This window comes from Lycorma delicatula, chromosome 1 (assembly GCF_047948215.1).
Source record: "Lycorma delicatula isolate Av1 chromosome 1, ASM4794821v1, whole genome shotgun sequence".
Taxonomy (NCBI): Eukaryota; Metazoa; Arthropoda; class Insecta; order Hemiptera; family Fulgoridae; genus Lycorma; species Lycorma delicatula.
In genome coordinates this window covers 112,664,553-112,680,325 of record NC_134455.1, presented here as the reverse complement: position 1 = coordinate 112,680,325, position 15,773 = coordinate 112,664,553, and the positions used below count along the sequence as shown (strand labels likewise).

General features: G+C 27.1%; 1 protein-coding gene across 1 annotated transcript in view; it reads left to right on the top strand.

The window, feature by feature from the left end:
• The first annotated feature begins 565 nt into the window (after positions 1 to 565).
• LOC142317601 (homeobox protein EMX2-like) overlaps positions 566 to 15,773 on the top strand; it is a 41,732-nt gene continuing 26,524 nt past the window's right edge. The window contains exons 1-2 of the mRNA XM_075354157.1: positions 566 to 578; positions 2,991 to 3,163. Of these exons, the coding sequence (XP_075210272.1) occupies positions 566 to 578; positions 2,991 to 3,163 (186 nt within the window). The remainder of the gene's footprint in view (positions 579 to 2,990; positions 3,164 to 15,773) is intronic.

Below are 15,773 nucleotides of genomic sequence, written 5' to 3'. Positions count from 1 at the left end.
AAGCTTATCTATTTTGAATAAATCTGATTAATCTTCAATTTCCGATCACTCGTCTCATTACTTTTTCGGTTTTTAATTTTTTTGATCCATTTAAATTTTCTTGATCTCCAGAATTTTAAATGCCATTTTATTCATTTAAAATGCCAACATTTTAAAATTAAAGTATACATATTCAAATTCAATTCCTTTTTATAGAAGTAGGTAAATATAATAACAATATAATACTAAAAACCTGAAAAAGGCATTAAGAAGAAAATGGAATGATGAGCAATCAAGTTAAGAAAATATTACCAGGTGTTACATTTAATATAGAAATATAAATAATTTTTGACCTAATTTTTTGTACAAAAATTCTTTAAGTATCAAAAAGGCAACCATTGCATATAATTTATTAGTTCAATTATTTCAATAATAAACCATTAAATCAATTATGACAAATAAAAAACTTTAAAATCGTAAAAAGGAGACATTATAATTTTTTAAAAAATATCGTTCACTTGTTACATTCATAAAACTTTCCTTCTAGATTACTTAATGGACAGGTTCTATAAAATTAACTAATAAAATGATCGGAATAGGTAAATTTTGTTTTAATCAGTGCTTGAACATAAATATAAAAAAACATATATAAATCGAAATGAAAACCAACCTCCTTTCATTATTCGTTTATGTTGTTCATACATGTACTACTTGCTAGGAGAGACAGAAATATAGACTGACAGACTCATCATTAGGCAGACAGACAAACATAGGCTGGATCCAACTGCATTCAGATTGGGTTACTAGAAAAAGATTCTTATCTGAATTCAAATGTAAGGTGATGTGGGGTTAGGGGTTAACAATCTAACATGCATATATGAATATTTGTAGCGCTGTATTTTCTAATAGCTGTCCAGATTTCCAAAAATAAAAAAAAAACATTTTTAATTTGCAAATGTGACGATGAGTACAAATAAAATAAATAGAAATTTATAAAAACATACAAAATAACTACAAAGTGATATAAATATGAATTTAAAAAAAAATTATTAACTATGAAGATCATTTAATAAATACGAAGACATAGTTTTACAATATTATAAATAATAATAATTTTTTTTTTTTAACCTCCGGGTCGACCGTTAGGTATTGCTTCAGAGGATGAGATGAATGATTTGTAGCGTGTGTGAAATGCCATGCCTGACCGGAATTCGAACCTGGGACCTCCGAATGAAAAGGCGAGACGCTACCACTCGCGCCACGGAAGCCGGAAAATAAATATCATTTGGAAAAAAAATTAATTTTATCAAATTTTTAAACCTGGCGTTTTCATGGATACGTTATAAAAATCTTTTATGAGACTGGAAAGGAAGTAATTTTGGTTTTTACATATTCAGCGCTTTATTTTCGTTTTGAAGGCCTCTATGAGTGTTCTGATATTTTCTTTAGGAATTTGATAGCTGAAAGTTTTAAAAGAAAACTGTTCGTTATTATGTTTGCACTTGTAAATTCATGGTCAATTTTAACATGCGAGGAATAAGTATTTTTGACATATTTTATTTTTTTATTTTCGTAAAAATAAGAAAACTGCGTGGCTCACAAAGATGTATGTGAACTTTATGGTGTTTTGTCCAACAGAACGCTTCTCAGAATTAGTTAAAAAAATTCTGTTCTAGGGAGTTTTCACTCAAAAATGACATACTATTTAGTCATACTACTTTTTACATCTTTCTGGTCGCCCTACTGAAATAGATTGGAGAGGAAGACGAAGGTATCACCTATTAAAACGCTTTTATAGGTGAAGGACTTGATAAAGACCAAATCAAAGCCATAATTGAATCGAATCATCTTATAAATGCGCAAGAAACTGCAGAGGAGGTTAATGAATCACACATAACAATTGAAAATCACAAATATTATGGTCTTTTAAGAAGTTCTATATTTGGGTTCCGCATGAATTAAAAGAGATTCATTTGACACAGCAAATCAATATTTGCGATGTGTATTTCAAACGAAATGAAGTCAATCGTTTTTTGAAACTAATCTTCATTGGTGATAAAAATGAAGCATCTACAAAAACATCAATCGAAAATGATCATGGTTTAAGCGTGATGAACTAGTACAAGCCACATAGAGAACTGAATTGCATCAAAAAATTATGATGCTATTAATTCGGTGGGATTACAAAGGTGTTGGATATTTTTAGCTGCTTTCCAGGAACCAAATGATTAATTCAGATGTTTATTGTCAACGAATAATAAAACTGGAGGAAATAACCAAAGAAAAAGCTAGAATTGCAAATCGCAAAGAACCGTGTTCCACCAAAGCGTCACACACATCTCTGGTAACTCATGGAAAATTATTAGGCTCGGTCGAAAAGTGATATCTCATATATAAAAGTGATATCTTCATATTGTCCTGAACTTACATCATCAGATTACCATTTATTTCAAAGTTTGCGAAACCCTTTAATTGGTAAAAATTTCACTAATGATGAAATTGCACTTGGTTCAGCTTTTTGCTGTTAAGGAACAGATGTTTTATGAGCGCGGAATCAGAAAGTTGCCAGAAAAATGGCTAAAGGTTAACAGACAAGAAGAAAAATATATAATTGATTGATGTTTTTATTCTTTGTATAAAAAAATTGATTGTTATTTCCCACTACAAAATCAAATTACTTTCTTGCCAACCCAATGTTAATAATGTTTGATGAAATTAATTTTGTTACTAGCAAACTTCGATAGGAAAGATTTTACTAATGACATTGTTCAACAGTTGTCGGAATTAATATCGGTTAAATAAACTGTTGATTTATGATTAGGATAACAGCCAGATGGAAACGAATATTTTTATAATGCACGGTATTAAAAAACAATATTCCATCATTTTTTTATTTTATACGAAACAATATTTTATGTTTAAAATTTGTAAAAAAAATTAATCTAAATTATTTACTCAAAGAAGATTTTATGTAATTTCTAATCAATTTTTTATTTTGTTTTTAATTTTAGGTCCAGATATTCCAGGATTCCTTTTACAACCGTTTAGAAAACCGAAGAGAATTAGAACGGCATTTAGTCCCAGTCAATTATTAAAACTGGAACACGCCTTCGAAAAGAATCATTATGTGGTCGGTGCTGAAAGAAAACAATTAGCCCAATCACTAAGCCTCACGGAAACTCAGGTATTAGTTAAATACTTTATGTTTTTTTTTTAGATATTATTACTTTTTTTATTTATAAGTAAAAAATCCAATTTTTTTTAATGAAATAGAACAGCTGACTACAAAGTTATAATATTTGTATTATATATATATATATACTGTATAGTTGAGGTACTTTTCTGGCGTTGGTTATTTATTCTGATATAGTGGAAAAATAGTTATAAATAAAAAAACTTACGTAAGATCTGTTTTTTTTTTTTGTAGTGGGAATAATTTATGATGAAGTTTTATTGTAAAATTTACATATATTTTAAATAATAGGTATTTTTAAACTTTGATCAGCCCCTCATACCCCAAAATTACACCTAAAATAATTCTGTTTTTTGGTCACTTTCACTTACCATGTCTAAGAAGACATTAAAAAAAACTCAGTTAAAATGTATGCAATAGATAAACTGAATAATATTTTTGATTTTTGCGGAAGGGGGAAAATTAAAAAAAAACATAAAAATGAATGATAAACATGCGAGCATTTACTGAGCTTAATATAAATTATTTGCAAAATTTTTAGATAACTGACTATTGGAAAATTCCTCATCTTCTGAAAATATTGATCCCAAAAGTTTACCGAAAAATTGTCCCATATACACGAATCTGTGTAGAAAATTTCATCAAAATTGGTTTCAAGTCAAAAGTTATTAAACTTAAAACACGCCGATACACGTAAATACGTTCGTATGGACATATTTTTTTTTTGTTTTTTGGAGTTCTTGGATCATAAAACTTCTAGGAAAGCAAAATATATCACATCCCATTTTTTGACTGATTACTATACTTTCCTTTTTGCACCGTAGATCTATGATGCTAGGAAAGTAAAACGAAATAAGTTTTATTATCTTGGGCTGCTTTTTAAACACATTTTGTTAATTTTTCAATCAAACCATAAAAGTTTACTAAACTTTTTAAAGATATTTGTTATCAAACCACAATTTTTCTTCTATTTTTAATTTTTTTAATCGATTATTATTTATTTTTTATTTTTTTTTTAAGTAAATTGGTCACATAATTTTTGATTCAGATTTTATGCAATATTACTTAGTTTTTATAATATCCTTTTCTAACGCATTAGTGCAAGAATTACTACACTGTTTTTAGTTAAAATGTTTAACTTATTTGTTTTGATCTTGAGATTAATGCTGTGTGTATATGTCTGTACACAGATACATATATAAATGGTTTTGCTAAAAAGAAGTAGTAGATAAGACGTGCTGATTACATTGTTTTTCAAAGTCATTTCATTAATATATTGTTAATTTAAATTTACATAGTTTAATAAAATTCGAATATAATATATTATCTTCCCACTGTCAATTTTTTATTTATTATTAATTTGTAACATTTAATAATCTTTATAGTAAGAGTATTAAATTTTCAGTCAAAGAGAAGAAATTAAAAAAAAAAAAAAGGTTTAAAGAATTAGTTTAAGAACTTACAACAAAAAAATTGGTTAGTCATTTTTCTCTTACAACAATAAAAATATAAGTTAGTTAACCATAGTGTATTTTTAAGAAAGTAAAATTTCTGTTTTATCAAGAATAATACTGTTGTTTACACCTATTTTTCAAAGAAAAGTTTTTTCTCTAAATTATAAAACATTCTTCAAAATTAATTCAAACAGAATCTCCGTAATACATTATGTTTGGAAAGTTGTTATGCATTGGGTTTATGGAAGTGTAACGATTTTTAATTATTATTTTGTATTTTTATTTCATTATTTTATAGAAACAACAATAACTAACAACAATAATAAATAACATTTTTTTTATGGAAATTATAATAACTCGAATAGTTTATAAAAGCTATTGAAAATGACCTCCTCCAACATCAATAAAACAAAGCAGACGATTCAAATGGTTTTTAAACACTTAAACGGTTGATGTACTGAAATGACTTGAACGTATGAAATTATTACGGTTTTTAGTTCATCAATCGTGCATGGTCTGTAGCGATTCACTGCTTGTTTCGCTACCCTCCATAAAAAGTAATCTGGGGGAATCAGATCGGGTGATCGTGCAGACCACATACCCCTCGAAATGATTGGTTTATCAAAGACATTTCGTAAAGAGATTATTGACCTGTTAGCTGTGTGGACTGTGGTGCCATCTTGTTGAAACCAACCGTGATTGATTTTCACTTCTGTTAACTGACTAATGAAGTTTGTTGAACAATACAATAATAATCACTATTAACTGTATTTTCAAAAAAATATTGGACCCACAATGCGCGTTCTACTCGCATCGACCCAGATTCCAATTTTCGTTTCGATTAAAAATTGTTCGTGTAATTCATGGAGGTTAGTTGTCGACCACAGTCGTTTTTTTGTGTATTAATATACCCTTCCAGATGAAACCACGTTTCATCTGTAAAAAAATGTTATGTCGAGGATACTTACGGAATTTTGGCCAATAAAATGTTTATACCATTGACAATAATTTAGTATTTTGGAATGATCTGTAAGTTTCAGTTCTTGAAAACACATTAATTTGTAGGGGAAAAGTTCCCGTTCTCTTCTTACAACTTTATATTCCGTAAGAAGTCCAATATTCTGCTGCTGTGCTGACTTACGAATTGACTCAGATGGACTTTCGGCTATAGCATCCGAAATATCTAACAATTTCTGTTCGCTTAGTTTAGGTGGTCTTTCACTTCGATCAAAATCATTAACTAAGCCTGTTGCCCGAAATTTTTCGATAAGAGTTCGAATTGTATTGGGGTGAGGAACAGGACTATTTGGAAACTTTTCAGAAAACTTGTGCTTCTTGTCACCTTTATAAAAGACATGTTCTACGAGAAAAATGCATTTTTCTACGGAAAAACCATTACGTTTCACGCAAATGGTTTGCATGAAACGAAACAAAGCACGTTCAATCACAATTTAATAACTGTCGTCTTAATTAATTACTGAGCAACGCCCAGTGAATCCACAGGGCAACCAACCTAACGTCGAAAGAACAGAATGTACCACATAATTCTAAAGCATACTGCACTGCGACTTTCCGAACGTACTGTATTTTAAATTGAGTTTTTTTACGATGTTTATGATAAATTAGAACAGCACGCGTTTAAAGTTGTGCTAACTCTAATAAATTTGTACTGGGTTAACAATTTATTAAAGAACGATTTTTTTTGTCCGTCTTAAAAAATTAATCCTTTCGTTTGTGAAATAATTTAAAATTGTTATTTTCGGTTTTATTTATTTTTCTTTTTTTTATTAATTTATTCACTATTTTATTTATAAAGAATAGTTACTGAATATGGTATCTGCCAAGGATGTTTTGGATAATTCGGTAACATTTAATTCAATACCTAAAAAGAAAATAGAATTTCTGCCGTTCGTAGATATTTATTGAGATATAAGGATTTCAATTCCACACAGTTCATTAATATGAACCTTATATAATGTTATGCACTCTTTTAGGTAGATTTCATAAGAAAGCTATCTATTGTAATGGGTACCATGACTTGACTTCCGGAGAATTGCGACATATGTTTGCGTTTCACATCCCCCAAATTACAAAACCACCGTCAGTTTAAAAGTTTATATATATAGTTTATATATACATATATTTCACTTTCTTGTGGACACAATAACTGCGTAATTTTTAGTCAATCACTTTCAAATTGTTCCTTAAAAATAACTCGTCTCAAAATCTCGGTCGAGTTCGTTAACGGCTAAAGTCGGACCATGGGGGTGGAAATGGTGTTGTTTAAAAAAAAAAAATCACTATAACTTTCTTATTAAGTAAAATATCGAATTTTTTTTAATTTCTTACTATTTTTTGGATAAGAGTCTAAAACTTATGTAAGTAAAGTTTTTTGATATCACCAACCATTGATCCAGGGAGTGGAAAAAATGGGGTTCTGAAGACAAAAAAAATATACTTCTTTAATAGGCACAGTATCATACTTTTATAGGCATAGGTATAGTAAAGTGGTCGTTAGTCCTTTAAATATTACCTAAAACTTTTGTCTGAAATAATTTTTGATATGACCAACCCTTACGTCAGGCGATGACCAAAATATTGCTGGAATTGTAAGAAGATGAGGCTTGTCGTATGCTAAATATGTGAAACTTTTTTCACATGCAACCGTTGTTGTATTGAGTAAATTTGAAGTTTTTCTTAACTTTAAGGTGGAAATCTTTTTTACCTCCTACTTAGCACCTGTGAAATCTACCTCCGCCTTCCGGCGTGCTGAAAGTGATTTTTTTTTTGCGCTGTTCATTTATACAGCGCATAAGTACACTGCACTAATATTCTTTAACTTTTAGCACTGTATACTTCTCTTGTAAGTTCGATTAAATGATACAATGTTTCATGTTTTATTAATTTCTTAATATATTAAAATCTTTATCCGGATTTGCTCTAAAATACTTATACCTTCAACATATCGGTAGGTAGAAATTATTAATGGATAGGCTAGTATCTTAACAAGTTTTTTTTTATTGTAAATAATATACTGGTTATAATGTTTAAATTTAAATGAAAATATTTAAAAAATAACGTGGGAGTGGAGAAAAGTAAACATTAATAAATTACCGGATATAAAATTAAGTTATATTTTTGTAAATATAATAAAAAATAGTTAAATATAAGAGAAATACAAAATAATTAAGTCTATAATAATAATAATAATAATAATAATAATAATAATAATAATAATAATAATAATAATAATAATAATAATAATAATAATAATAAAAATCATAATAATAATAATAACAATAATAATTTTTAAGTTTTTCACTGGAAGAAAATTTCAATTCTAAGTTCTATTCAAATACAAGAAAAGTTCATAAAAATCATTGCCAGTTTTTTCAGATGGTGAAAGTTAATTATTAAAATAAAGTTCAGAAACAAATTTAATAAATAATTTAGTTATTAAGATTAAAAAAATAATAATAAATACTGTAAGTTTATTTATGACAAACAACTAGTTAAAAATCAAAATAAAACGTTCTTAGTTTACATGGATATATAAAGGGAATGTAGTCCTTATAATCTACTATGATTAACATTAAATTAACATATCAAAGAAACTAATTTACAATTGCTTATATATATATATATATATATCACCATTTATTTCATTATTGCCTTGTGTAATAATTCTTCTAGATCTTCATTTGCATAACAATTATTATATTTCATTAATTTATAACAACAATATATAAATAATATAATAATTATAATAAAAACAAAATGCTAATAAATGAATTTTAAATAAACATAAGTAACTATTAATAAAATTTTATGTTGGTTATTAAAAATGTTGTAACATTAACAACATTTTGAATTTGTTATTATTTGTAGTTACAACCTTAAAGTTAACAAGAATAATATAATTTATTTTCTATTTTATTATTACGCTATAGTTAATGAAATGTTTAATATAACCTGAATGTTAAATTATAAAGTGTATAACTTAAATAATTTTAATATTTTATTGTTGTTACAGCAACTTTAAAAATCTAATTTTTTTAATATAATTATTATTTATCAAATATTCATTTGAAATTTATTTATTGTTAATATTACTAGTTTTCTAGTGGTTATAATTATAATTTTTTATAATGAAATTTTTTCTATCAGTAAACGAATGAACTTTCTCACTAATTTTTGTATTTCTCAATATTATGAAATTCTTTTTATTCAAAAATACTAAAACCTAGGTTAAAATATTTTGTATATCTTTTTATGTATGTTTGTTGCCCCCTTTATTTAGCTATTTATCTCAAGAATAGGTTAATTTATAATTATAAGATTTCTTTTATTTTTTTCTAATATTAGTGGAATTGAACAGATTAAATTTAAAAAACTCAGTTATTTAAAAACATTAAAGAAGTTTAATAAATAGTTTAGCAAGTTAAATCGTAAAAGTTGAATATAATTATTTATAAAAAATTTTTTTCATTTATTTGCCGATCTCCGTGGCGGAGTTGTAGCGTCTCGGCCTTTCATTTGGAGGTCCTGGGCTCAAATACCGATGAGGCACGGCATTTATCATATCTCTCCTACTTCAAAACATATAAATATGAAAGATTCGGATTAAAATGTTTTAATAATATAGAAAGTAATGTTTACCATCTCAGTCGCTAAAGTAAATGGGTTTTAGTGGTGCTAGTACATATTTCAAGTATTATATATTACAACTATTTTTAAATATTAATTAATCTGAAATTTCAATATTTGTAAATTTTAACAGCAGAGTTCTCTTATGTAGCATTCATTGTAGAGATGATATAAAAAGAATTAAGTAAATAAAAATTTATTTTAATAAATAGTTAATGGAGTGATGTATCTGCAAAGGATTTTACCGAAAAAAATAATGGCATTTTTTATCATTTGGGGTTAAAGATTTAGATATAAATAGTTATAAATTTGTAGTATTTACAAATAGTAATTTAAAATTAAAAAAAAATAAATAAACATTATGATCTTTTAAATCAACTATCATAAGGAAAAGCACAGGTATCAAAATTATATTAGATTTTTTAAGATGTAATAGAAAAAATTCAAACCTAAAAATTAGGATTTTTATAAATTTTTTAACCTTTTACTGTTATAGCCTAATATTATATATATATTTTTTATGAATAGACGTATTCAAGATGGAAACAATTTTCATCGAGATAAGATTAATCAATTATTAAAAATGAATTATTTGTGATAATAATTTAAAATAGTGCTAATTTTTTTTCTTTACGAGCCCATAAAAAAAAAATCGGAAATAAATGATTGAATTTTTTCTAATTTTTAAACCTTTATATTGGGTCAAAAAATCATTCTAGGTCTTTTTTATGAGTTTTTCGTTCTTAAAAAATAAAAGCAAATTATTAGTAAGAAAAACTGAAGGCGGTACTGTAGGTGTGCCGGCCTCCGTGGCGCGAGTGGTTACGCGCTTGGGCCTTTCATCTGGAGGTCCCGGGTTCGAATCTCAGTCAGGCATGGCATTTTTCATACACGCTACAAATCATTCATCTCATCCTCTGAAGCAATACCTAACGGTGGTCTAGGAGGTTAAAAATAAAAAATAAGTACTTCTTCAGAAATATAAAGGTAATGTTCAGTAATATTTTTATCATTTATTTTATCTGAATTTCGGTTTTCAAATCAGATTAAATAATAATGTTTAAATAGTAATTAAATAAATAATAAAATTAAAAGTATCATTAAGTTCTTACACAATCTAGAATTAAATACCTCCTTTATATATATATTTTTTTTTAATAAATATGGAAGTGAAGTAATTAGTGGTTTATGATCTTATGTTGCTAAGATAAATTCAATTGATTTCGAATGTTTCTAAAAAAAGATTTAAAAATTTGAAATCTATTTTTCTGAAAAATAGTTGTTGCTAATTTGAAACAGATTGAGGAACATTTTCTTATCTTTGCTATAAGATAAATCAGTTGCTCTTTGTCAGATTTTCGAGTATTTTGCAGTGAAATCCCCTTTTAAATAACACTATAACAAAAACAACGTAAAAACTTTCAATATTTGTAAATTTGAGTGGTATGTCATTCTTCTAATTCGTTTATTGTTTTTACAAAAAAAAAAAAAAAATAATAATAAATTAATAAAAATAATGTAATTTATTATAATGTATTAGAAATACAGTTTTATACATAAAATGTCTTTCAAATTGAATTTTGTAATAATTCTTGATCTAAACACATAAAAAAAAACTGTTTTATAAATTATAGAGACGAATTTAATCTTTGAAACTAACAAAATTGTTTTTATAAAATTTGTCACAAATTCACTTTGCATAGTTTTTCTCGTACCGTTTTCATTAGTAAAGTACATTCTGAATAAGTATTGTAATATATTAGTAATTTAAGCAAAAATTGTAATATTTAACAGACTTATTGCATAGTTATATAACTAAAAATTAGAATACATTGATAAGTTTATCCCTTTCCAAAAATATCACAACAATTGAATTTAGACTTCACACTTATCAGTGTTTTAAGAATGGACTTAGAAGAGTAACTTTATATAATAATTCAAAACAGGCAAGAAGAGATCAATTAAGAGTATTATAACATTTTATATTATATTAAAATTGGTGGATGATAAGAAAAGATATTTACTCAAGATGGAACAGTAACTTTGGAAAAGAAATTCTAACATCACGTTTGCTAAGTGTTCCACAATTAAGAATGATTTGGTTCAAGTCATCCAAGGTCGTCTGGGTAGATCAGAATCATTTTTACACAAAATGGGATCTGTAAATTAATTATTAACGATCTTTAATTGGCCAACCTAAATTTATATTGCAACAATACAATTTTTTTTCTCTAGAAATTAGAGCGTTACAAGAGAATCGTTAGGCTTATTAAACGAACATTTTTGCTCATCCTTGTAATTTTTTGGAGTATATAAATCAAAGTTTTAAATAAATCATTGAGTTAAATGTTCTATTCCAAGTGATAATGAGTGTATTAATTGTAAAAAAAGAAAACAATAATTATCTAATGGGGTTGAGGAACTAGGTCTTTTGTTAATATTTCAGCTCTAAAATTTCAGTCAAGGTCAAGATGATTTATTTCTTCAAGAAGTAACCGTTACAAACGGTTTTTAAGTTCTTTCTTTTCGAGTTAGATTATAATGTTAAATTTTATGAGTAAAAATTATATTTCCTATTAAAAGAAGGAAGAGTTTAATGTACGTATAGTTAGATTCAAAGTAGGTATTGTTTAGGGAAGTATTTGTAATAAAATTTTATAGTATTGATTGCTATATAGGTTATAGTATAAGGCTATACTACAATATAGTTTATAACTAGTACGAATGGCAGTAATATCTATAGAGTGCGGTCATCTATGTACGATACGAGAGTATAAACTCGTTTTCTATTATTCTACCCTATGAGGAGGGATACTAAACCTACTTTACCACGACCAACGATCCACGGTCGAGCTATTAGCTATCATGATTGTTGCAAGAGGACAATGAGCCATCTGCAAAATTTAGGGTAGCTACCCTATTGGTCCAATTTTAATTTATTGTCATGCTGATTAAGGGTAATTTCTATCCCCCTTTTTATGTAAAATGGACGGCAGATGATTTTGATATAAATGTGTTATTTTTGTCTCCTATACGAAGAACCCTTTTTAATGCTTGTATGATGGCTGATCTTTTACAATGTTCATTTTAAAAATAATCTCATCGATTTGTTAACTATTATTGTAAACAATTCTCCCTTCAATAAATTTGCTTAACGTCTTTATATTGTGTAGGCTATGTGTATTCCTTTGTTGTTGATGGTTATATAGCCTTCAACTTTGTTTGTATCTTATAAATTAAGTGTAGTCTATGTTGTTATAAAATAATTTTATTACTTATAACGGGAAGAAATCAACTGTATAATATTATTAAATTGATTGAGTTATTGCTAGATTAACAAATAAGTTAGTCAAAGTATTTTTTCCTTTATTTTATTAAGTCACGTTTCATGTACTCGAATTAATGACAATGAATATAAACAATAATAATGTTAATAAATTTATTTCTAGCTTTTTTGTTTTGTCAATACTTAGAAATATAGATTATGAAATTTTTTTTAAGACAAATCGCAAATAATTTAAGATGTTACGAATATGTTTTATTAACATCAAATAATGTTAACTACATCAATAGAGATTTTTCAGTGACATAGCAATTTTAGTGAATTATAATATTACTTACTACAAATTATTGTAGAATATATTTTTAGAAAAATAAAAAACCGCACTATTTAACTAATTTATCTCGTATAGAAAAAAATAGTTGAAATAGTTTTTAGAAAAAAAAATTAAGATATTATTTTGACTTTTTTTTAAAAGAAAGCAAAAAGCTTGATGATATTGCCATATAAGCTTGAAGCTTGTGCGTGGGATACGGAAATGCAGCGTTTCAAAAATACCGTGCCTGTCTGGGATTCAAACCCAGGACACTGAATGAAAGGCCGAGACGCTACCATTCGCGCCATGGAGGCCAGCAAATTTCTTGTATACTCGTATATATCTCGGTCGGCGCTCCATCTCCTGGAGCCCCGGGGCTCAGATCAGCCCAGACGAAGCCCGGAGCCGATCCAGGGGCTCCCCGGAGCTACGAGCTCTATTCTAGGGCTCTAGAGCTAGTTTCGCTCGTCGTTCCCATCTAGCTAGAGGGGTCTGCCCAGTGCCCCCCCCCCAAGTTTTCGCTACCCTCATGGTTGTGAGAATAATACTAATAAATGACAGTTAAAGTATTCAGGCTTTATAAAACCTGAAATATAAATTAAGTTTTTGAAGACAGAATAGTAGTAAATTTGGTAACTAAAGTTACAAACCATAGATGTCGAAAAATTCACTTTATATTTTGTTGCCTTGGTGACAGAAATATAATAATGAAATAAATGATTAATCGTTTGTTTTTCTTTAATGAATAAACAAAAAATTACATTAATTTCTAAAAATCTTCTAAAATTACGGAATAATTTTTCCTAAAATTTTGATTTTTTGGAGTCGGCAGTAAATTAACAGTAACAACCACCAATAATAATATATTTGTTTTTAATTTGATAACTTCAAACAATAAAAATTAAAAGAATTTAAAAACTATAACAATGTTTTTTTTGTTTTTTTTAGTGCATTTAAAGATTTTTATTTTTATTTTTTTTAATGGTTTTAATTAATAAAATATATATGTGTACAAAATATTTATGTATTTAAGAAAAGAAAACTTTTTCAAGAAATAAAAAAGACAAGACTATTTCATCTTGATAAAAAGACCGGTTATGAATTGCGTAACTTTCCTGGCTACACAGTTATGCAATTCATTTGTGAAAACCTTTTATTTATTTTTTTTAATTTTGGAGCTTCTCCCTCAGGGGAGACGTATTAAGTTATTTCAGTAACATCATTGTAAAAACAAAAACAAAATATGTTTTGAGCATTAATAATTTGAAATTGAGAATTTTTTTTAATTTTGAGGGCTTCCACATTCAAGGGGGTAAGAATTCCGGTAAAATTAATTTAAAAAAATTTCCTAATTGGTAGTAATAGATTGAAAAATAATTTAAAAAACTACAATGATGCAGCCATAATTATAAATAAGTAAAGTTATAATTTTCTAGCTAATTTTTTAATATTTTTGGCTAATTTGTTTTTAAAAAAAATAAAAAGTAAGGGGAAAAATTAAAATTGTTTTAATTTTATACGCAATGGGTAAATTTTAAATGAATTTAAATCTAAATAAATTAAAAAAAAAAGATTAAATAACATTCTTTGTTACCATTACTGGAGTGGAATTAGAAGAGAATTTTTATAGTGGTTTGAAGGCCTATTGATGTAGAAAGAAGAAATGCAAAAACCACCCATAACTCTTTTTTAAAGCAAGATATAATTAAAAAAAAGAAAATTATATAAAGTCGTTTTTTGGGGAGAGGATGAATAATAAATAAAAATGTTTGGCAATTTGTGTTCTTGATAAAATAAAACGTCAACTTTTGAAAGAAAAACTTTTGCTTAAGTACACAAATGAAGAACTGAAATTTCATTTCAGACAAAAAACCTCGAACCTCTTTTTCCAATTTTTGAAAAAGTTGATTACATTCTTTCTCTTGGAAGGTAGTACCTGTCTACGAAGATTGAAGAAGATCGGTCTACGGGATCCAGGAGTTATAAGACCAAATAGAGGACAACATACATACGTGTATACCCACAAACGTCCGTCTGAAAAAAATAGATTTTTTTGGACTTAGAAGCATTAAATAATTTTTCTGTAGCAGATTATTTACATCTTATATAAATCTATCTTTTTTAGTTAACATTTTATTTTAAATATCTCCTTAAAATACAAATATTAAAAAAAAATCTTGTTTAGACTTTTGTTTACTAATCTATGTACTTTGTCTTTATAACAATAGCGGTTATAGCAGTATATATATATATCACTACAGCCGAGAAAGTAATATTACACGAAAAATATAATCTATATGTATATAAAACATGTCGTGAATGATTCATAATCAACGTCCAGCAAAGACTGCTAAAGATAAATTGATGGAGATTTATATATTTGTTCTTCCTAAGGTGTAAATGCAAATTAAGGATTTTTTTAAATTCCTAGTTTAAAAGATTAAAATGGAGTACAATGAAATTTACTATTATTTAATTTTTCCGTAAAAAATGAAGATATCAACTTGATTTTTGGTGTATGTAATCTTAATGTGAATATATAAAAACGAATTTCTAGATCTTTTGAAATTCCGAGTTTAAAGAGTTGAAGAAAGGTAAAAAATTTGTAGAATGATTGCAAATTTTCCCCATTTCCGATTATACTAAACGAGATATTTCTTAGATTTGGGCTTGCAAATTACTCTTCAGATAAATATCTAAAAACCATTTTTGGGTTTTTAAATTTAATTTTTTAAGGGGTGCGATGCTGCACGGTGCCGCGGCTCAACTACGCAGCCACTGCCACTGTTACTGTATATGACTGGCTGCACTGCCTCCGATTAGTTAAATAAAAATATAAAATAAAGTAAAAAATTGACCGCGATGGGAAACGGAAGTTACCATATAACGGGGTTGAATTCGCGA